General features: G+C 48.2%; 1 protein-coding gene across 2 annotated transcripts in view; it reads left to right on the forward strand.

The window, feature by feature from the left end:
• Positions 1–23,043, forward strand: part of ARMH3 (armadillo like helical domain containing 3) — a 1,518,639-nt gene that overhangs the window by 889,477 nt on the left and 606,119 nt on the right. For both annotated transcript variants that reach the window (XM_069611618.1, XM_069611619.1), the window contains one exon: positions 3,009–3,074. In XM_069611618.1, the coding sequence (XP_069467719.1) occupies positions 3,009–3,074 (66 nt within the window). The remainder of the gene's footprint in view (positions 1–3,008; positions 3,075–23,043) is intronic.

Here is a 23,043-nt window from a genome sequence, read left to right on the forward strand (position 1 = left end):
TCTTCAGTCCTTCCCTACTCAGTGGTTTCCCAAGACCTATTGACGGCCAAATACTCCCTGGAACTATGGGGGAAAATCATTGCATGGGACGCACAGTTGTTCACTCTGGCAGGTTAGAGCTAATATTTCTTGGAGATGTAGTAAGTAATCTTCTCATGGGGAGCACAGTTGTTCACCCAGGCTTGTTGGCCATAATACTCCTTAAGGTGTATGGAGATGTTGTCTTCTATACAGCATTAAAGAGTTGTGACAATTAGGTATTTTGCCGGCATCTGTCAACCTCCCTACCCAAATATAAATGCCTGGTTCATTGTTTGTCAAAGGTTCTAGGACAGAGCTAGCGCAGCTGTTTTTAGTCTTTGCAGTCTCACCCACTGGGGTTGATCCTACCTCCCCTCATCCCTTAGAGGACAGGTCATCCCTAGGTAGGGCTGTGTGTTGCACTCCCTTGCCCCAAGAATACATTGCTTATGGGAATTGATGTGTAATCAGCTGGTGTGGTTGCTGACCGTACTAAGGCACTGTTTTTCAGCCGGCCCATAAAACCAGATATAAACATGCCGTCTCACTACCAAGAAGAGGGAGATTCCACCTGGATGCGCAGAGTCAAAGAGAGAGGCCCACCGAGCAACATGGGTGAGGATGCCTCCTGAGGGGTGTGGCCTGCGAAGTTGAACGCTCACCCAGCGTGGAGTCTTGACACGCAGAGGAGGCAGATGAACGCATTGCAAAGCTGCGACAACTGAGAATCAGAAAACCAGTGATCGTAGAGCTAGTGGGATAAGCTGAACAAGCCGAACAGCAACGAGACATGGAGCCAACATCAAGATCCTGTCAGAAGCTAGCGGGAAGGGAGCATCCACTGCAGCAGATCCAAAAGAAGCTGCATGACCGAGACCATGCCACAGTCCCAAATCTCCCAAAAAAAGGAGCGGAGTAAGACTCTGGAAAACCCAGAGTGACATGAAAACCAAACAACCCTAAGGCAGGGTGAGAAGCCGACGACCCCCAATTGGGTAGGATTCAGACAACCCTAGAGTGGGGTGAAAAGCAACTGACGCCAGGGCAAGTTGGAAGTGGATCCCCTCGCCTTGACAGGCCACACATATATTATTCAATGCATTATTTATACACAAACTAATGCTTTTGTGGACCAACACTACCTATACCATAATAATAATAACTGTTTCAACTGTATGACAATGCAGCAACCCAGTTTTACTTGCCACATTTGATTGAATAAGTTTCAAAAGAAATCTGATGGTGTCCATTTAAAGGATTGCTAAGGTTTACTGTATACATTAATGAATATCCTTGTTTTATTTGAATAGCATGCCATGTGGTTATTTTCCATGATTCAATGATGCACTGATTTAGGATGTGGACAAATGCCTTTTGACTGTGAGATTATTTAGGGAGTTCATGTTAGCCGTTGTCCGATGGGGAACTGACGGCAGTATTTCACGATCCATCAGGTATTGAGAAGGGGGTCCGACGGTTGCATCCTGGCACTAAAACTATTTTGTATATTCAATAATCGAGTCATTGATGAGTTCCTGGGATCCCAGTCGGACACGCAACCCTAGCGGGAGAGAAGATTCCAGCCCTACTATTTGCTAATGATGCTGTTCTATTGTCATTGACTCCATTTGGCTCGTGCAAGCAGTTAGGGGTTTTTGAGAATTTCTGCAAGTACAATGGCCTGGCCTTAAATGTCTCACAGACAAAGTTGATGATTTGTTGTGGAAATAACAGGAGCATGCCCAAAGCGCTAAGGCTGGAGCTGGATGTGGGTCAGGTTGAGCAGGTTGAGTCCTACAACTACCTGTGGGTATGGGTAATGTCATCCTGCAGTTGGAGCATGCACCTGCCAAAGCTAGAGTCCCATTAGCAAGGCACTAGAAAGGTTTACTAGTGAGCAGGGGGATGGCGCAGTTAGTATGCCTCTTGAGGCTTACAGAGCCCAGGCCAGCAGGCCACCATTTATGGGACAGAGCGATGGGGGCAAGTAAGAACTGGTAGATTATCTATTATAGAGACCAAATACTTAAACAATATCCTGGGACTGTCCCTAGCTACACCTAATTTACCTGTACTTCCAGAGACAGTGATGCAGAGTATCGGATCTACTACTGGCCTCGGCTGTGGTAGAACGGTTCCCTGTTCAAATATAAGGAAGCCCTGATGGATATTATTTCCCAGACAGGGGATCCTCTCTATCTTGGTTTGCCCATGTCAAGAAGTCGCTAGATGCATTGGGGCTTGATGAATATTAGATCAATCCTAGCAATATATCCAATTCTGCCAAGGCTACGATTAAGGCAGCAGCGCAGGGAATGATCAACTGCGATAATAGCTCTAAGGTAGCAGAATCACGCATCCGGACACGTTATTGGAGCTTGAAAACAAATGAGGGTTATCTGGATCATGTGACCCCGAAATATGAAAGAGCGCTGTACATCAAGCTGCGCATAGGGATTTTACTGATTGCAAGCCTCCACCACAAGTGGAATATTAATGTGTCCTCTCTGTGTCCATTGTGTGGCAACATGAACAAAACTGTGATTCACTTTCTATTGTTATGCCCAGCTACACTGCCACCGAGAAAACGTTATCTAAGGCTGCTTTTTCTGGCCCGGCCTTGTTAGACCATTGCCAAGGCTGTGTGCACTTGCTCTTATTCCTGAAAATATCTTGTTTGGGCATGGAGGGTAAGATCCAAAATGGGGTAAATGTATTGACAATGTTGCTGTGATGTATTAATTATTGATTTTTACTTCTTTCTATGTTATGAAGGTTATCTTTTATTTTTTCCTTTTATTGTTCTTTGAGACCGATTTATCCTTTTGAATTTGTAATGAATCGTTTTGCTGTTTTAATGTGTTGCATAAAATGGTTGCTGGCTTTTATAACATTTTTGTTGAATTAAAGCATTATGAAATGATTTTGATAGCAAGAAGTTTTAAGGAGTTCATATTGTGTAAATATTGTATTTTTGTATTTGACAGGACCAATATGCAAATGCCTTTTTACATGATGACAACATGAATTTCAGAGTCAACTTGCATCGAATGGTAGGTGACCTATTGCCGAGCGTATTATCATTACCTTAACATACATTTACAAACCAATTAGCTAAGGAATACATAATTCTTTATGATGCAGCACCCCAAAGGGGGGTTTCAGAGATTGTGACTAATATTTGAACAGTTTACATATTGGGACTGCATATGCTCTTCTATGTGTCTTGTAATGATTATCATTGGTTGGCTTCATAAAGCCAGCCTGAATTGCTGCATGGCTTACCTGGATCAGTGAGTTCTGTAGATTCACTAGTCCTCTTTAGCACAACTTTACTTAAAGTGATGTATTATTTCTGACCTAATCTACAAAGGTTGTGTAACCTTGGCACACAAGCATTTCAGTACTGCACAGTGTTTCCTTACAAATGTGTCTGTTTAATTTTTAGCTAAATCTAAGCAATGCAGGCAGCCTTTCATTACTGGAAAATTATGTTTATTAACAGGATTTTTTGGCACGTATAGAGTATTAATCTTGACTTGCAGTCCTGAGGTGACGCCACTAGAGAAAACTATTGCGTTAGTGGGGCCAAAGCATTCTTGAAGATATGTCTCATTGTATTTGCTGCAGCAATTCCTTTCTCCATTATAGAGCAGAAGGTATCACCAAACAGTGTGCATAGGAGAGTCACCCATGCTCATCCATTTCTGCATCAGTTTTTCCTCTGGAATAGGCCTGGCTTCCCTCTGTAATAGGCTTGCCTGCCAGCCTGTACAGTGTTGTCACATGCACTAAAGTGCATGCACGGCATTAAAAGTAACTGCAAAGTGAACAATGCACATCCATCCTCTCTATATGTTTACCAGAAGCGCACTTTTCATTCCTCCTCTCAGCCCGCGTATTCTCTTCCCAACTGCCTAATTTCCATTCCATATTGCACCTTTTTCTTCTGGACAATTCTTAGGACATATTGAGGGTACAATAATATTTACTACCTTCTGCTTGCTATTATTGCTGACTCTCTGATGAAGGGGAAGTTGATCTCTTATCCTCCTCCTTTCTCTGTACAATGAAAATGCAGGTGAATAGTCTGACAGTACTGCTGTCTCATTATGAAGTTCGTTTGCTTGGGAGATTAGGAGTGCTGGGACGGAGAGGCCGGGGAAAGTATGGGTTACAATGTAGAGGAGGATGGGATAGGGGAAGGAGTTCTTCACAAAAAGGCTTGGGGAGAGTGTGGCATTGTGTGATGTGCGAACAGAGATGAAGAAAAGAGAAGTGTGAATGCAGAGAATGCGCACCAAAGAATGGATTGGACAGTGATGGCAGGAAGAAAGATGTGTTCAAAAAGAGGGAGGAATGCAGAGATGAGGCATTAAGAAAAGAGCCCTAGACACTTTTCTTTCATTTTTGTTCAATCTGAATTTTTATTTTCAAAATTAAATCTTACGGAATAACAGCATGACTTTCAATTTACGTATCTTCAGAACCAAACAGGGCCCAAGCTGATCAGAGTCCTCCCTCCTGGACGCGACCACTCAACTACTCCTCCTTGGAGACCTCAACATCCACCTGGATGCTTCCTGTCCCTCCTCTGGACTCTTTTTTTGACCTCTGTGACTCTCTAGCTCTATTCTTCCCTCTGGTCCGACTCACTCTGCAGGGCACACTCTGGATGTTCTGATCTCCTCAGACCTCCCCCTCTCTAATCCTCTCACCACTCCTCACCCCCCCTCTCTAATCCTCTCACCTCCTCTCTCCTGGAGTGACCACTTTCTCCTCTCATCTCTCTCTCTCTACCCCACAGGCTGTGCCCCCCAGACTGCCACCCACCTTCTCGTTCATCCGACCCATGAAGCGTGTGTCAGTTAAGGCTTTTGCTGCCACCTTCTCTCCCCCTCCTGCATCTCTGACTGACTCACATCCTGACACAGCTCATTCCAAGCTCCACTCTTCTATCTCCGATACTCTTGATGTGCCTGCCCCTGTCATGAGGATCCACTTGAAGCCCAAAGCCAAGTGCAACTCCTGGTATGACTCAGACCTTATCAGCTAGACTTTGAGCTGGTTTCTCATCACTTTTGGCTATGGAATTGGGATTTTCAGATTGTGAATTGGTATAGAATTTCAGAGTATTTCCTTCCAGTGGTGAATTCCACTTGAGACTGGAAGGAAGGTTGATTTTCAGGAATGGGGGAGTTCACGTCAGGTATTTAGTTATTCTGGAAATGAAACTCAATATGATCAGATTTTTGTTAAACCATGTGGCATGTGCCATTTAAACTAACATAGTTGACACTCTGTTTACATTTTATTGGCCTGCTAGTCTGGGTCCAGAGGACCTTGTTCACTCAGTCTATTAAGGGAGACAACCTTTGCAGGATGTCATTCCCTAGTAGACAGGGTGTGCCCTCTGGAGTTAGGACTATGACAGTGTGTTTCACCTTATGTCGCCCAATTTTTATTTCCAAATCCGCAGTCCCCTCAACAGGAATTTGTCCAGGAAGGGGGGGAGAGGGATCTGGTATCTATCCCCCCTTCCTGAATTTAGCTGCTCAAAGACCCTTTTTGACAGAAGAGTGGCTTGGAGCCACTGTCCAACAGTGCTGGGATTGCATATTGCCCTTGCACTTGGACGGAGGCCTAGAATCTCCCTTCTTTCTCCTCCAATGTGCAAAGGTAATGGGCATTCAGGGGTAGTCAATTTCCTTATTTTTGACTCTGACACAGGGGTAGTTTGGGCATAAGTCTGTGTAGGAGTTTGGGAATCTGAAAGAAAAATATTGCACTCAGAGATTCGCAGAGTTTCGGGCTCCTCCTTTTCTGTTTCTGGGCTGCCCCCCCCCCCCCCTACACCCCTTTTGGAGGCAGTGACCAGAATTGCTTTGGGGAGTTTGGGAACCCCTTTTAAGATTATGTCTTCTTGATGGTCATTCTGGGGTTCTAGGATGGGTAATTCAGAATCACTCCCCACTCCCACCCAGTCTTCATTTAAATCCATTGGGATCCATTTTTCTTTGGGAGGAGTCGCCCCTTCCCTGAAGGAGAAGATTTTTTCCCCAGGATCCTCTAAGGATTCCTCTCCTTCAAATTGGAGGACACTAACTTCCTCCACAAAATTGGTCTTTTGGGTTCTTTATTTCTCCTACCCGCCCTCTGTTCCTTGGGTGGCAGTTTTTCGGGGGCAGGAGATATTGCTTCCGGTTCCTGGGTGTCCAGGGGCTTTTCACGAGTGAGAAAGGAAGCTTCCTCTAGGGCTTTAATCCCCCTCTCCCCGTGCCTCCTCCTCTGGAACCGGTGAGTTGTCCGGGTTCTCGCCCTGTCATGGTTCTCGGGTGCCAGATCCTCGGTTTGTGGGGGTCTGAGCTGCCATGTTTGTCTGAGGGTTCTGTTGAGCCCTCAACATGCGACCCAGATCCTGGGTTAGGTTCTGGACCTGGCGCTCCAGTTGGGATACCCGTTCCGGCTGGTACGGGGGTCTCTGGTCAACCCTAGGTGGATCACAGGAAGGGTAACTATCCCTTCTCCCATAGTACCCTGGATATGGTGCATTTTGGTAACCCTCAACCCTTGGCCTCCCCTCTCCCGGATTGGGTTGTCTTGGTTCCTGAAAGCGGGGAATGAAAGGAGGGTTGTCCTGCAGGTTGGGGTTTTGTGGGTATCGGGGAAAGAGCTTAACCCAGCATTTGGGGAATTCCTGCCCTCCTGAGGGAAGTTAGGAAGGAAGTTCCCCGGGGCAGCACTTACCTGATTGGATCCCCCCTTGGGCCGGGGGAGTCCAGACATACCCCAGGATTTGTCTGTTGCCCTTGTATCGGGGCCTGATGTAATCGGGGGATTTAGGGGTCTCATTATTGGGATTACCTCCCTGACTACCACCTGTTTGTGACTGGCCAGAAAGCCTTCTTGGTCTTGGATTCTGCTGACTTTGAGCAGGTGTATTTTTCGGCTCCCCCATCTCGAAGTCTAAAATGTGGGCAACCTTCACCTCCGCCACCTTAGCAGCAGCACGGGTGTTGGCTGGCTTGGGGTTTTTATTCAAATTTGTATTTTCTGCAGGTCTTTGGACCTCATAAATGCGGGTCGCCTGCTCTATGACCCAGTCCAGAGTCCTTTTCTCGTGCAAGTCCCTCACCAGCTGTGTCATAATATACTTGGGGAGGGCATGAAAGAAGGTGGTCACAAACTCCCTGCTATCTGTGCGCACCCTCCTAGGTGTTTGTGCAAAGGCGCGTTTGAGCTCCTGTATAAACTCTCGTGGGGCCTGGTCTTCCCCGCACTGCAGATTGTAGGCTGCTTTGCGAGCCTACTCGGGGTTCCTGTGGGCAGAGAAGTGTTTCAAGATGGCCGCCCTATAGGTGGACCATCTTGAATGGTTCTGGTCCTCCAGTCCCGCGAAGAAACTGGAGTATTCAGGGGAGAATGTCCACTTTACATACTCAATACAGTTTTGGTTGTCTTTCATATGAAAAGTGTCCATCATCTTCTCATAGAGCTCCAGGTGTTCCCAAACAGAATATTTACCATTTCTATGGTAGGGGGTTATGACACTCCTAAGGGCCTTAATCTGCCTAATGGGGTCTTTTGTCATAACTCGCTTGAGTTTGTTTGCCTTCTTTGGCTTAGTCACCCGAGTCCACTCGCTCTCAGACTTAGAGGCGCTTCTTGTTGAGGTCCCCTCTTGATCATCTATGCCCTCCCGGATTCTGTGAGCTTGAGAGGGGCTTGCAGAATGGTGGGGCCTAGTTTCTCCACTCCTGTGGGAAACAGGAGAATAGTCTTCTGACTCCTCCTTACTCCCAGGGTTGGCAGAGTATTCCCCCCACTGCCCTAATTGGGTAGAGGTCTTCAGGATATTCTTTTTGGGCCTTATCTCATTGGGTTTTTCATTAAATTGGACCAACTGGTCCCTGGGAAAGTAATATTTCAGTGGATCTAATTTCCTGACCTTCCCTTCATAGGAGACTTCCCTGTCAGAGGCATCAGCCTGACTGTTTGGATATCTCTACAGTGACGCCCTTCCATCAATTTCTGTGAGGCGCTGACCTGTCAGTTCCATCATGCTGGGTCTATTGAATTCTGCCGGCCTCATGGTTTCTGGCTGATGTGAACCGGTAGACATGAAGCTGACAGTGTTCACAGTATTAAATGGGTTGGAGTCCCTTGGCAGAGAGGTCCTTATACTATGATCCGGGGTTACCCTGTCCCTCTCTACCTGTTCGGGGTCTCTCCAGTTAAGATTAAATCTAGCACCCTCTTGCTCCGACCTTGCTAGTTTCTCCTTTTCAGCCCCTGCTTCTAGATGAGAAGCAAAGATCTGAGTTTTTTGTTCAGCTATCAAGGATTTACTGACCTCTATGACCCGCACTTGCGCTGCCACTTGTTTGTTGAGCCCATCATTCTTTTCACGGAGAGCCTCATTGTCTCTCTGCGCTTCCTATATGGTCTGGAAATACTGGGACGATTTCTGCTGCAGGGGACTCGCCTCCTGAGTTTTAGCATCTTTGGTCTGGGTGTTCTCTTCCAGAGCACCCTCTACCCGTCTGGCGTGCTCCAGTAGCTTCCCATACTCTGTTTTCAGTTCCTTTAGCTCCTGGAGGGCTAACTCTCTTCCCTCTAACTCGGTTTTTAACTTGGTTATTTCTTGGCCTAGGGTGTCTTTCTCTTGATTTAGGGTGCCCCTCTGTTCAGCCACGTCATCCCTTTGTTTTTTGATGGCATTGGATTTCTGGCGCTCTTCATCAAAATCCGTTTGAGAGTGGAGGTCTCTCAAGATTAACTTATTATTTTCCGGGGGCGTGGCTTGGACAGCCATGGAATAGGCTGTGAGCCCCTTGTGTTCCGTGATCCGACATCCTGATCCGTTCAACAAACGCATGTATTTCACTTGAATCTGGAAGCAAAACGCACACAAGCGTGTGGGAAGTTGCCGGGAAGAACGTGGGCGTGTAAGCGGCTCGCGGGAGACTGGAGAACTGCCGAACGGACACATTGTATCCTGGGGAGCGGCCGCGGGTGAAAACACCAAAATGGTGGCGCCCCCAGAGAACAAAGGGATCTAGCAGGACGCAGCGGCGAAACGAAACTGCCGGCCCTCTGATGCAGCCACTGTATCGGACGATGGCCATGGATTGAAGTAAAGACATTTGCAGCCGCACCCGGCTGCTGACATGGTTGAGACATGCAAGTGTGTAACACACTATAACCAGGACATACCCCGGTCTGGCAAAACCTACATGTGACTAGGCCATTGCAAAGGAGGTGAGCAGCTGTTGAGTTCTGTGTGGCACCTTGAAGTACGTTGATTGCGCATGGATGATTGTGTGCAGCAGGAATACATGAGAGAAGACAGCCCATTTGAATACATTGCCGCGCTCCACAGCTCAACACAACCCGCCGCAACTGGCACCTTAGCGTTTGAGGGACCTGAGCACGACACAACAGCATCGCAGTGTGGTGACCAGATACGATAGGGAATAACGAGATGTCTGTGAAAGGACTGAGAGCCAAATCCAAATAATCCACAATGGAGGTCTTTGCGAAAACACAGCGGACCCCCACGACAACGGCGCAAAGCACGGGCGCGGCCTCCGCTGATGGTGCCGCAGAAGGAGATAACCGTCAGGTCCAGGCGACCATAACGGATTTGAGCACCAAATGGGGCACAGCGATGGCGGACTTGCGGACGGCCCTGGAGAATTAAATTGACGCTGTGGGAATCGAAGTTACCCTGCTGCATCAAGATGTCCGTGCGTTGGCGGAGAGAACAAGTGGCCTGGAAAGCGCAGTAAAAGTCAACACGAGCAATGCAAAGGAGGTCCATGTGCTAAAACAGCAGGTCGAAAATCGAGTGGAGGAGGCGGAGGGAAGAGCGAGGAGGAACAACATACGTGTGGTCGGCCTGCCCGAGGGGGAGGAAGGCAATGACCCCACGGACTATGTAGAGAACATGATCCTCCAGGGGATAGGAGCAGAAAAACTCTCACAGGGGTTTACTGTTGAGTGGGCCCATCGGGCCTTGATGAGGAAGCCATGACCTGGAGCTCCGCCGAGGCCAATAATTGCAAGGATCCTGAATTACAAAGACAGGGAGAAGATCCTGGAATATTTCCGTAAGGGCGGGACACTTGAGAGAGCGTCCACCAATATCCTGGCGTACCCGGATTATACAATGCTGGTGCAGAGGCAAAGGTATAGTTACATGGCCGTCAAGAGGAGGCTACGTGCTGCGGGCATCAAATATATGCTTCTGTACCCGGCGAGGCTAAAGGTGCTGCATAAGGGCAAGGTGCTTTTTTTCGACACTCCAGAGGAGGCGGCGTCGTGGCTGGACCTGCAGGGCTGCCCGGAACAGGAGGCTGACTGAGATCGCCTCGAGCATGACAAGTGAGGAGTCGGTGCCATGGACATTAAGGGGATAAGTGGGAAGTTGGACTTGTTTCGGGAACACGGGAGATTTGAGTGAATTTTTGTAGCCCTTGGACCTTGTGCTCTGGCTGGACTGGAATATAGAGTATCAACTGCATGCTGGAACTAAATAGCATTAACATCATGCGGGATAGTATGGGTAGTAGGAGCAATACTGAGCCCTGAGTATAGACTTGCTAGGCAGGGCTAGATGTGGGGGTGTCTGAGATCCAGGGATGGAGCTGGGCAACGGTTGGGGAGGGTGTTGTTGGGTGTGGTTGGGGAGGTGGGTGGGGGGGGAGGAGGGGAAGTTTGTGGTGTATATAGTTTTGGGGAGTTTTAGTTTGAGTTTGTGTATGAGCCTACAGGGAAATGACGAACAAATCAATGGCATCGGGTAATCTCAGAATTGTGACCTGGAATGTGCTGGGCCTTCGTAGCTATCTAAATGTAACAAGGTGATGATGTACCTAAAGAGGATGCGGATTGACATAGCTCTGCTACAAGAAACCCACCTCACCAAGGAGAAGTTGGAGGTGATTAGGAGGAAATGGAGGGGTACTGTCATGGGGGCCACATATTCGGCATATGCAAGAGGGGTGATTACATGGGTGGCACCGCATGTGCCATTTCAGATGCTTAGCTCGACAATAGACCCGGAAGGCAGAATGGTGGTGGTGGCGGGACTCCTGGAGAACAGAGAAGTGAATATCATAAATTTATATGCCCCTAACCATGATACAGCAGCATACATTAGGTCTTTATATAGTAAAATTAGCCCCCTGGCGGGTGGCGCAATGGTGTGGCGAGAGGACTTTAATTGCACTCTGAACCCCAGGATAGATGGGTCAGATGGCAAATCAGAAAAGCCGGCGCCAGCAGCTAAAGCACTGAGGACACTGTTGATGGACCTCGGCCTAGAGGATGTGTGGAGAAGGCTACACCCAACGGATAGGCAATATTCGCACTATGCAGCGCCACACGACCTGCACACAAGGCTATATTACGTGTTCGCATCTGCCGAGATAGTGGGAGAAATGGTGGGGGCGGAATACAAGGCCCGGGTACTCTCCGATCATTCGCCTTTGGTCATAGAGTGGCGACATCAACCCCCCAGAGCACGGATCCCGACGCGGAGGCTCAGGACTGAGGCTCTACAGGATGCAAGCTTTCGAGAGGATCTGAGGGAGGCCATCAAGGAATACTTTGAAATTAATACAGGTAGTGTAAGTTCGGTGGGAACAGTATGGGAGGCATTCAAGGTGGTGGTGCGGGGAGTAGCAATATCTAAATCCAAAGCGCTCCAAGGGGTTATTGAGCGGGAACTGCAAGAGACAGAAAGAGAGCTAGAGGACCTGATACGAAATGAGGGGACCACCCGTGTGAACAGGGTTAAAATAAAGGACTTACAGCTAGCTTGTAGTGAACTTTGGGACAGATTATGCAAACTGAACTATAAGAAATACACAGAGAGGCTGCATGCTGGGGGGATAAGCCGGGTAGGTTGTTGGCTTAGTTGTACAAGAATGAGACCCCCCGCTCGGTGATCAGAGAGATCAGGGACACGGAGGGTCAAATCCATAATACCCAGGAAGGGGTAAATGAGGTGTTCCTCAAGTATTACAGACGATTATACGAGGACACAGGAGAGGACATGAGTCAAGATATACTAGATACGATAGAGGACATGGGGCTGCCCACCTTTGATGACCTAGAACGAGCGGACCTAGACGCCCCATCACCGTGGACGAACTGGAGGCGGTGATCCAACACCTGTCCACATGTAAAGCGCCCGGGGCGGATAGGTTACCCAGCGAGTTTTATAAAACGTACAAGCAGGAGCTACTCCAGCCGCTGCTGGCCATGTTTAATGAAGCATATGCGCGGGAGGAACTGCCGGCGTCCCTCCGAGAGGCGGTGATCATTCCGCTCCTAAAACTAGGCAAACCGGACGCAGAATGTGGATCCTACAGGCCCTTGTCTATGCTCAATCAGGATAGTAAGATACTCACGGCAGTGCTGGCCAATAGGTTGAAGAGGGTAATTGGCAAATTGATACACCCAGACCAAACAGGTTATGTCCTCGGTAGAAATATTACAGATAACCACAGAGGGCTACACCATATCATTGACCAAACTGAGGGAGACTCGAGCGAGCTGGATATCGTGTCGTTGGATGCGGTGAAAGCTTTTGATTCAGTGTGGTGGCCTGTCATGATGCCTACCTCCAAGGAGCCAGGTCTGACCCAGCAACCCCAGAGGCAGGCATCATTCCCCCCAGGGAAGTGCCAGCGGGCCCAAGCTGGGGCTCTTTGGACACAGTCCTGGCGCTTAAGGCGCCAGGCTCATGTTAGACCCCTGTCCTGGCGCCTTAGGCGCCAGGCTCATAAAGCTAGACATGTGTTCAAGTGTTTTAATGTGCACTTACCTGATGCAGACCATGCTGCTACATCCAGGCCCTCTTGAGGCCTGAATGGAACTACTTTACCTGTGGGACTACTTTCCACCTGGGTGTGGTCAGGGAAGGATACATACCTGATCGGTGGAAGGATACATACCTGGAACTTCTTCGAAAGCTATTTAAACCACGCCCGATCAGCAACTCACGCTTCGCGTTGTTCTGCTCCTCGCAGCTGGACGCTCACCTTGTCAGCTCCTGCATCTGGACTTCAGCCACGCCTGTCAGCATCCTGGGTCGCCTGCAAAGGGAGATGAGAGAGAATTGGGGAGAAAGAAGACCTTACCAGCTAAAGCTGCATCACGGAGACATCACACCGACAATCCTGAAAGGGAAGACATCATTTTAAAAGCATTTCGCTTCGATCGCTGCAGCGCTGCATTTCACTCACTTTTCCTGAGCGCCTCCATCTTCAGCAGCGATCATCCGGATCCGCACCCACTTCTCTGATCCTAGAGAGAAAAAGACAAGAAGACAAGGTGAGAGAAGGAAGGGAATAGGAAAGGCTCAGTTTCCTTCTAAGACTTACCTGTTGGGTCATTCCCATTTCATTTCGGGTCCTGCCGCTTCCTGGCATTCCGGACCCCGGCCCCTATGGGGAAAAAAGACAGACATTGAGTGAGCGAATGCAAAGACATTACCAGAACGCTCATCCAGAACTTACCTGTCATTTACTGGAACTGCACGTTTCATTCCGGGTCGGCGCCATATCTCCGGCATTCCGAACCCCGGCCCCAAAGGGGAAAAAGACTTGAGCATTAGCGCTTGCTGCAATAAGACAATGAACATTATTATAAGCTTGAACTTTTGAACTTGCAACAGAACTCTTACAGCGCCTCACCTGAATAGTCAAGCTTATTTTGAACTCCCATCAAACCTCAATCCAGTGAAGTAACTGGGTTTCAACGCGCCCCTGCATCAGAAGCAGGATGGAGAACTCATCCTTCCAGACCCTAAGGTGAGACTTCACGGGGAATCGTGGAAGGGTATCGTGGAGGGTTGGAAGGGAGTGGGAGGCTTGAGCATTATTCCGTCAGTAGGTAATACTCCCTTTTCACGCACAGGGGAATATTCCTGCGAGCCAGAAAAGCCAGAGTAGAGGGGCCCTTCCTGTCCATTTTCTGAGACCTGCGCTTCACCATTGAAGAAGCATCAGCACTCGTAGCCGGGCCTGCGCCTCCGTGGGAATCAGGTGAGCGTGACAGAACGCGAAGCCTACCCACAATTTCCCACCCGGGCGCTATGGAGACTTCCGAGACAGATCAGCTGGCCCAGCTTTTGGGGGAATTACGGGCAGAGGTGCACTCAGCCCGCCAGGAGATTAACGCTCTCAAAAGAGAACTGATCCTATCAAAGGAAAGAACTGATGACCTGGCCAAAAGGTTACTCCAGGCCCAGGCAGGGCACACTCCTTAACCTAATCCAGGAGGTACTTCCACATCAATGGGTTTGAATAACCCGGTACAAATCAATCTACCTGGACACATGCCTTTGGCCCCGCCTGAACGTTTTGCGGGGATTCCCAAGAAATATGCCGTCTTTATGAACCAATGTCGTTTACACTTTCTATGCAGACCCGGGGCCTTCCCTAACGACCAGACCAAGGTAGCCTTTATACTATCTTACCTCAGTGGCAGTGCTGCCGATTGGTCTATTCCATTGGTAAATCAGGATGATCCCATTCTCCAGGATTTTCAGGGCTTCCAGGCCAGCATGGAAAGATTGTTTGCTAGACACTCTCAAGTACAGGCCCTTGATAACGAACTGCTATCCTTACGACAAGGTAATCAGGATCTCCTGTCCTACGTTGCCACCTTTAATAGACTGGTTGTGGAAACTGGATGGCCAGAAAACAAAAGGATTACATTGTTTCATCGAGGCCAGCGCGGAGAGCTTAAGGATGTTCTAGCTCAGATTGTAAATCTACCCCAGGTCTGCGCAGACTACATAGACTTGGTGGTTCAACTTGATCACAGACTTCAAAATAGAAAAGCAGATCGGTTCAAGTACGAAACCCGAGTACCGATCAAAACCCACGCTAACTCCAAGAGTACCGACATATCCGAACCTATGCAAATCGGCGGTGTTAAAGGACCATTAACGCAGAAGGAACGAGAGAGAAGGCGGCAAATGCAACTTTGTCTGTATTGCGGGACTTCCGGTCACTTTCTTCGAAATTGTCCGGTTAAACCACCTAAGAAGGTGGTTGGAGCCACTGATAACGATTTATTGACACCTGATTCGGGAAACGACCTAGCCCGACAAGCGTAGGGGTCCGCTTGCCGAGCTTGAAAACAAACTCTTTGACCTCGCATTTTGTCATGCCAATGGTGCTCATGGACCCAAAACAGCCACAGTAGTTGCATGCTATAAAAGCATACATCGACAGTGGAGCTATTGGAAATTACATAGACCGTGAATTGGCTTCCAGGATTAAGCTCCCTCTCCGCCCGAAAGTAACCCAAGATGTCATTACTACAGTAGATGGAACCGAAATAGTCTCAGGGCCTGTAACGCATTCCACTGTTGAAATGACACAGGTGGGTCAGGATGGACATCGGGAAGCAATTGTGTTTGATGTGATCAAGGCCCCACAATTTCAAGTAATTCTTGGAATTCCTTGGTTAGAAACACATAATCCCAGAATTGACTGGCGAGCAAAGAAGATAAGTTTTCCTGATTGTGAACCAACTTGTTATCCAAGAAATCCAGTTATGGGTCTAGCCTCAGCAACTTCCACCCCTGTACAGCTACCGTCAGAATACCAAGAATTCCAAGACATTTTTCAGAAGGAACAGGCTAACACGTTACCTCCCCATCGGTCTTATGATTGCCAAATCGATCTGGTACCCAATGCTCAACTACCTTGTAGTAGGATTTATGCTCTTACGGAACCTGAGAACCTGCATTTGCGTCAGTATTTAGATCAGTACTTAGCCAATGGTTTTATTCGCCCGTCCAATTCTCCTGTCTCCTCAGCTCTGTTCTTCGTGCCGAAAAAAGAGGCCGACCTTAGAACATGTATAGACTATCGCGCCCTAAATCAAATAATGATTAAGAATTGTTATCCTCTGCCCGTGATCCCTGAGCTTATCGACCAGGTGAAAGACGCTTGTGTGTACACCAAGCTAGATCTCCGAGGAGCTTATCACCTGGTGCATATAAAAGAAGGCGACGAATGGAAGACTGCATTCCGCACCAAATTTGGGCTCTTCGAATATCAGGTGATACCCTTCGGTTTGTGCAATGCACCTGCCACCTTTCAGTACTTTATGAATGATGTTCTTCGGGAACTTATCGATGTCTGTGTCATTGTTTATATTGACGACATCCTGGTGTACTCTTCTTCAGAATCCGATCACAGAAAACATGTTAGGGCAGTTCTTGAGAAATTGCGCCAGCACAGACTATTTGCAAAGCTCGAAAAATGCGTTTTTCATACCACAGAAGTTGAGTTTCTCGGATTCATCCTGACACCGCAAGGAGTCCGAATGGACTCGCGAAAGGTGGACGCCATCCTCAAATGGCCATCTCCTAGCTCGGTGAAGGGAGTTCAGAGCATGCTCGGCTTCGCCAATTTCTATCGAAGATTCATCCCGGAATTTTCCCGAACAGTCCAACCCATCACAGCGCTCCTAAAGAAAAACAAACGCTTTGAATGGACTCTTGAGGCCGAACAAGCCTTTCAGGACCTGAAAACCAAATTCACCTCTGCACTTGTATTGAAGCACCCGCACCCAGATCTCCCTTACATTGTGGAAACCGACGCACCCAGTTCGGCCATGGGAGCTGTCCTGTCGCAAAGAGACCCAGAAACTAACCAACTACACCCTGTGTCCTTTTGGTCCAGGAAATGTTCTCCTCCTGAAATCAACTACGCAATTACCGACAAAGAGTTACTGGCTATTAAATCTGCTTTCAAGGCTTGGCGTCACTACCTTCTCGGGGCAAGACACACCATCACCGTAATTACGGACCACAGAAATGTACAGTATTTAAAGACGGCCAAAGCTCAATCTTCACGACAACTCCGATGGGCTCTATTCTTTGCGGAATTTGATTTTGTAATTACCTATCGCCCTGGCTGCAAGAATGGTAAAGTGGACGCCTTATCCCGGATTGGCATGGAAGAACCCAATTCGAGTTTAGAACCTGTGCCAATCATACCTGAAGAATCTTAGGCCTAACTTCATTGCAAACTATTGAGGACATCCAAATGCAAGTAAAACAACTTCTAGACTCTTCAGCCTTACTGGAATGGAGTCAAAAGGGTCCTCATTACACCGTTAAGGATGATTTACCCTACTTCCAGGAGCGGTTGTTTCTGCCAAGTAAAGAATTGCAAGAACTTGTTATTGCCCATCATCATGAATCATTAATGGAAGGACACCCTGGTATTGCTAAAACGGAGGAAAAAATCAAACGCCACTTCTGGTGGCCTTCTTGGAGAAAAGCCATAAAGTCTTTTGTATTGTCTTGCGGAATTTGCGCCCAAAACAAGGGTCAAAAGAAAAGGCCAGCTGGCCTACTTCAACCCTTGGATATTCCACCGGCACCATGGCACACCTTGTCAATGGACTTTATAACTGACCTGCCTCCTTGTGCTGGTTACAACACTATCCTTGTAATTGTGGATCTATTCTCCAAAATGGCCCACTTTATCCCTTTAAAAGGCTTGCCTTCAGCTTCCACCTTGGCCAAGGAATTTCTGGAGAATATAGTTCGCATACATGGTTTCCCTTCCATATTAGTCTCGGATCGTGGAAGTCAATTTATCTCCCATTTTTGGAAGAAGTGTTGCCAACTAGCACAAATAGATGTGCGGTTATCCACTAGTCACCACCCCCAGACCGACGGACAAACCGAGAGAACCAATCAGACTCTCGAGCAATATCTTCGGTGCATGTTACACGAATCCGAGTTAAATTGGAAAGACATCCTTTGGATCGCAGAATATGCATACAACAATTCAGTGCATTCTGGAACCGGACAAACTCCTTTTTATACTTTTATGGTCACCATCCTCGGACCTCTGACCTAGATCCACCTCTGACCCTGGAAATGCCCGCAGTAAATCATCTGCATTCCACAATAACCCGAGCCTTCAAAGAAGCTGCAACTCATTTACAGCAAGCCAAGAAAAAGTTTAAAGAAAACGCTGATTTGCAACAAAGTAAAACTCTCCTTACCAAGTAGGAGACCAGGTATGGCTAGCAACGAAACATTTACCCCTCAAGGGCCCGCGAACCTTCAATCCCAGATTCATAGGACCTTATCCCATCAAGGCTATAATCAATCCCGTGGCCTTTAAACTGGATTTACCGTCTAACATGCGTATTCATCCAGTTTTTCATGCATCACTTTTGAAGCCAGTACAACCAGGGACCCGACTGTCCAAGCCTCCAGACCCAGTTCAAATTGAAGGGGAATTAGAATTCGAAGTTAAAGACATTTTAGACTCCAAGGTGTTAAAGTCAAAACTCTTCTATCTTGTTGACTGGAAGGGATATGGAACTCAGGAGAGATCGTGGGAGCCTAGTAACTATGTTCACGCACCTCGATTAATACAAAGGTTCCACCGGAGATTTCCGAACAAGCCAAAACCCCTGGAGGGAACAACCTTGGGAGGGGCCTTGAGGGGGGGTACTGTCATGATGCCTACCTCCAAGGAGCCAGGTCTGACCCAGCAACCCCAGAGGCAGGCATCATTCCCCCCAGGGAAGTGCCAGCGGGCCCAAGCTGGGGCCCTTTGGACACAGTCCTGGCGCCTTAGGCATCAGGCTCATAAAGCTAGACATGTGTTCAAGTGTTTTAATGTGCACTTACCTGATGCAGACCATGCTGCTACATCCAGGCCCTCTTGAGGCCTGAATGGAACTACTTTACCTGTGGGACTACTTTCCACCTGGGTGTGGTCAGGGAAGGATACATACCTGATCGGTGGAAGGATACATACCTGGAACTTCTTCGAAAGCTATTTAAACCACGCCCGATCAGCAACTCACGCTTCGCGTTGTTCTACTCCTCGCAGCTGGACGCTCACCGTGTCAGCTCCTTCATCTGGACTTCAGCCACGCCTGTCAGCATCCTGGGTCGCCTGCAAAGGGAGATAAGAGAGAATTGGGGAGAAAGAAGACCTTACCAGCTAAAGCTGCATCACGGAGACATCACACCGACGATCCTGAAAGGGAAGACATCATTTTAAAAGCATTTCGCTTCGATCGCTGCAGCGCTGCATTTCACTCACTTTCCTGAGCGCCTCCATCTTCAGCAGCGATCATCCGGATCCGCACCCACTTCTCTGAGCCTAGAGAGAAAAAGACAAGAAGACAAGGTGAGAGAAGGAAGGGAATAGGAAAGGCTCAGTTTCCTTCTAAGACTTACCTGTTGGGTCATTCCCATTTCATTTCGGGTCCTGCCGCTTCCTGGCATTCCGGACCCCGGCCCCTACGGGGAAAAAAGACAAATACATTGAGTGAGCGAATGCAAAGACATTACCAGAACGCTCATCCAGAACTTACCTGTCATTTACTGGAACTGCACGTTTCATTTCGGGTCGGCGCCATATCTCCGGCATTCCGAACCCCGGCCCCAAAGGGGAAAAAGACTTAAGCATTAGCGCTTGCTGCAATAAGACAATGAACATTATTATAAGCTTGAACTTTTGAACTTGCAACAGAACTCTTACAGCGCCTCACCTGAATAGTCAAGCTTATTTTGAACTCCCATCAAACCTCAATCCAGTGAAGTAACTGGGTTTCAACACGCCCCTGCATCAGAAGCAGGATGGAGAACTCATCCTTCCAGACCCTAAGGTGAGACTTCGCGGGGAATCGTGGAAGGGTATCGTGGAGGGTTGGAAGGGAGTGGGAGGCTTGAGCATTATTCCGTCAGTAGGTAATACTCCCTTTTCACGCACAGGGGAATATTCCTGCGAGCCAGAAAAGCCAGAGTAGAGGGGCCCTTCCTGTCCATCTTCTGAGTCCTGCGCTTCACCATTGAAGAAGCATCCGCACTCGTAGCCGGACCTGCGCCTCCGTGGGAATCAGGTGAGCGTGACATGGCCGTGGTTGAAAGCGACTCTGAAAGGATACGGGATGGGACCAGGATATATTAGATGGGTCCAGATGCTATATAGAACCCTGACGGCGAGAGTCAAAACCGAACCACAATCTCAGATAAATGGCAACTTAGCAGGGGGACCAGAGAGGGACACCCCTGGTCACCAATGTAATACATCCTGGCATTAGATCTGCTGGCAGTATGCCTGCGGCAACAATACGGTGAGGTGGGGATCCGCACGACAGGGGGCACACACCTGATATTGTATGCAGATGATGTGCTTCTCTACTTGCGCTACCCGGGAGGAGAACCTGCAATATGTGTTGGAGGTGATGGGTCGTTATGCCACCCTCTCGGGCATATTGGTGAACCCCAGGAAGTCCAGTTTGTTCCCCCTGGGAAGGTACAAGAGCACCCCATTGGAGAGGCTGCCCGTCTTGCAGATACCCTGGCAGGCCGTGACATTCAGATATCTGGGCGTAAATGTTTACCACAATATAGAGACAGAGCACAAACATAACACAGAGAAGGCGATGGAGGGAGTTAAGAATAGCATGGTGTTCTGGTCCAAATTACCCCTAGCCATGATGGGGAGAGCAGCTCTACTCAAAATGGTGGTCTTGCCCAGACTTTTGCACTTTTTTGTGAATGTCCCGTACTTAATCCCCAAACGCTTTTTATGAAACTTCATGGCATGTGCAGGGGCTTCATATGGGGCAACTCCAGGAATAGGGTGGCCCTGTGGAAACTACAGAACACATGTGATAAGGGGGGGCATAAACCTACCGAATTTTGAGCTGTATTACATGGCAGGACAGTTGTTGTATGTGGCTAGGTGGTTGTCTGCAGAAGACTTGGCAGAAGCTAGGCTTTTGCAAGGTGAATCAGCTCCTTACTTTTTGAGGGAGACAGTATGGCTGCACAAAACTAAAATGGCGAGGATGGGGAGATTATTGAAGCTGGGCTGGGAAGTATGGCGCAGGACATGGAGAACGGTGGGTGACCCAGATCCGCTTTCCCAGCAGGCCCCGCTGGCGGTGCTATGCGGGGACGACTCCCAATTGTTTGAAGCAGTCCGTAGGCACTGGGAACCAGTGGGATTGGCCACCCTTGGAAACATATGGCAGGAAGGGGAGGCGTTGGGATTCCAGAGGCTGCAGGATGAGACAGGGGTGCATAGAGGCCAATTTATCACTTATACCAGGCTCATGAAAAAGGCGAGAGAGAGGTGGCCTGAGACTGTGCTAGAGGAAGGACCCTATGCCTCCCTAGAAACGATGTATGATGTTTCGGAGGGCGGGCACGAAATATCTAGGATATATGAGCTCCTGAGGGCGAAGGCGGGGAAAGAGCTGCTCCAATTGAGGCATGACTGGGAGGAGGAGGTGGGGGAACACATGACAGAGAGACAGTGGGATAGGGCCCAAAGGTACCATAAAAAGGTGTCCCGGAATGCGAGACTCCAGCAGATCCAGCTGTATGTCACTCATAAAGCTTACCTGACTCCCAGTAGAATAGCTAGGTTTGGAGGCTCGGCTGTACAAAAATGCCTCAGGTGTGGGGAGGAGGAGGCAGGACTACTACACATGTTCTGGGCCTGCCCTGAGGTGCACAGATTCTGGGAGGAACTAAAGATGAAAATGGCTGGTGGGGGAGTGGTACTGGACGTAGGATCTGCTTGGGCTTGCATGCTCGGGAATTTCCCCAGGGCACGTCATTCGAAGCATATCAGTAAAATTAAGGACCTGGCCTATATTTTGGCTAAACGCAAAATCGCAATGTGTTGGAAAGCGGCTCACAGACCCAGAGTGGAGATATGGTGGGCGGACCTCTTGAGATGGGCGGAAGCAGAAACTCTGGTATGGGTGGAAGCTGTCACCAGGGGGTGGGGGGAGCGGGCCCCCTGATAGCCTGGAGGCAGCTGGTGACTCCAACTACAAGCCCCCACCAGGTCAATCATGATACAGAAGACTCAGATGAGTCAACAAGCACAGAGATTCCTGAAAATGCTCATGTAGTTGATGAGGCTGTGATGGCTCGAGTTTGTGGGGAGTGAGGGGGGAGGACGGGAAGCGACAATGTATAATGTGATGTTTTGATATTGATTATGTATTTCCTAAAAAGTTACCATGGTTGACGTGTTTGTTATAAAATAATAAAAATTGTTTAAAAAAAAAAACGTATTATTTTCCTCTTTCAATTCATCCATCTGATTTTGTAGAGTAACTATCTGCTCTGCGCAGGCCCGGTTATAGGTTAACTGTTGAGTCCGCTTCCGTTGACTCTCTTCTAGGGAGTCAACTTTCTCCTGACACTCTATTTTTGCTGCTTCTAGTTGGGCCTCTTGATTTGCATTATTTTGCTGTTGGCGTGCCAAATCCTCTTTTAATTATATGATGTAGTTTGCAGATTCTACCTCCAACTCTTGGCTCTTTTGTAATGTTTGTTCCGCTAACCTTAAATCAATCTGGATTTTATTTAATAGTTCAGATTGCTTCTGCGCTAACATTACATTTTCCTCCTGCTTTTCCCGCATCACCCCCATGTGGAGATACAGGTAGGCCATGATTCTGGCAATTTTGCTTTGCTCCTCTTTAATTTTTGGGGTCATATATAGCTAACTCAGAGCTTGGTGTAATAGGCCACCGTCCTGCCATGTATCCAGGTCCATGGTGGTGACCTGTTGGGTTATTTCTTGTAGCCAGACTTTCTCATCCTGTTCTGGCCACTCGCCTCTGACAAATAGCTTGTGTAGGAGGGGCTCCCTAGCCATATTGATCCCTACTGGAACATCCATTTTGGAAATGTTCTTTCTTTATTTCGGGGTTGATTTAATTTTACTTTTATAAACAGACCTGGTACTTGGAGTATTTGCTTTTGGGAGGTGCTTGTACAGTGTAACACAGTATTCACACCACTCAAAGTATTACTACCTCACAGGTTAGTCTGCTGTGTTAGACTGTCACGGATGGCAACCAAACTCAATACCCGAACTCGAGCCCTCAAATTTGTTAAGGATTTCAATCAGGTGATGCACACCTTAGTCTCGGCCCAGTATGCAGCGCGCAATTGAAATGCTTATGTTTTTGTTAGAT

This window comes from Ambystoma mexicanum, chromosome 8 (genome assembly GCF_040938575.1).
Source record: "Ambystoma mexicanum isolate Mex_15411 chromosome 8, UKY_AmexF1_1, whole genome shotgun sequence".
Classification (NCBI taxonomy): domain Eukaryota; kingdom Metazoa; phylum Chordata; class Amphibia; order Caudata; family Ambystomatidae; genus Ambystoma; species Ambystoma mexicanum.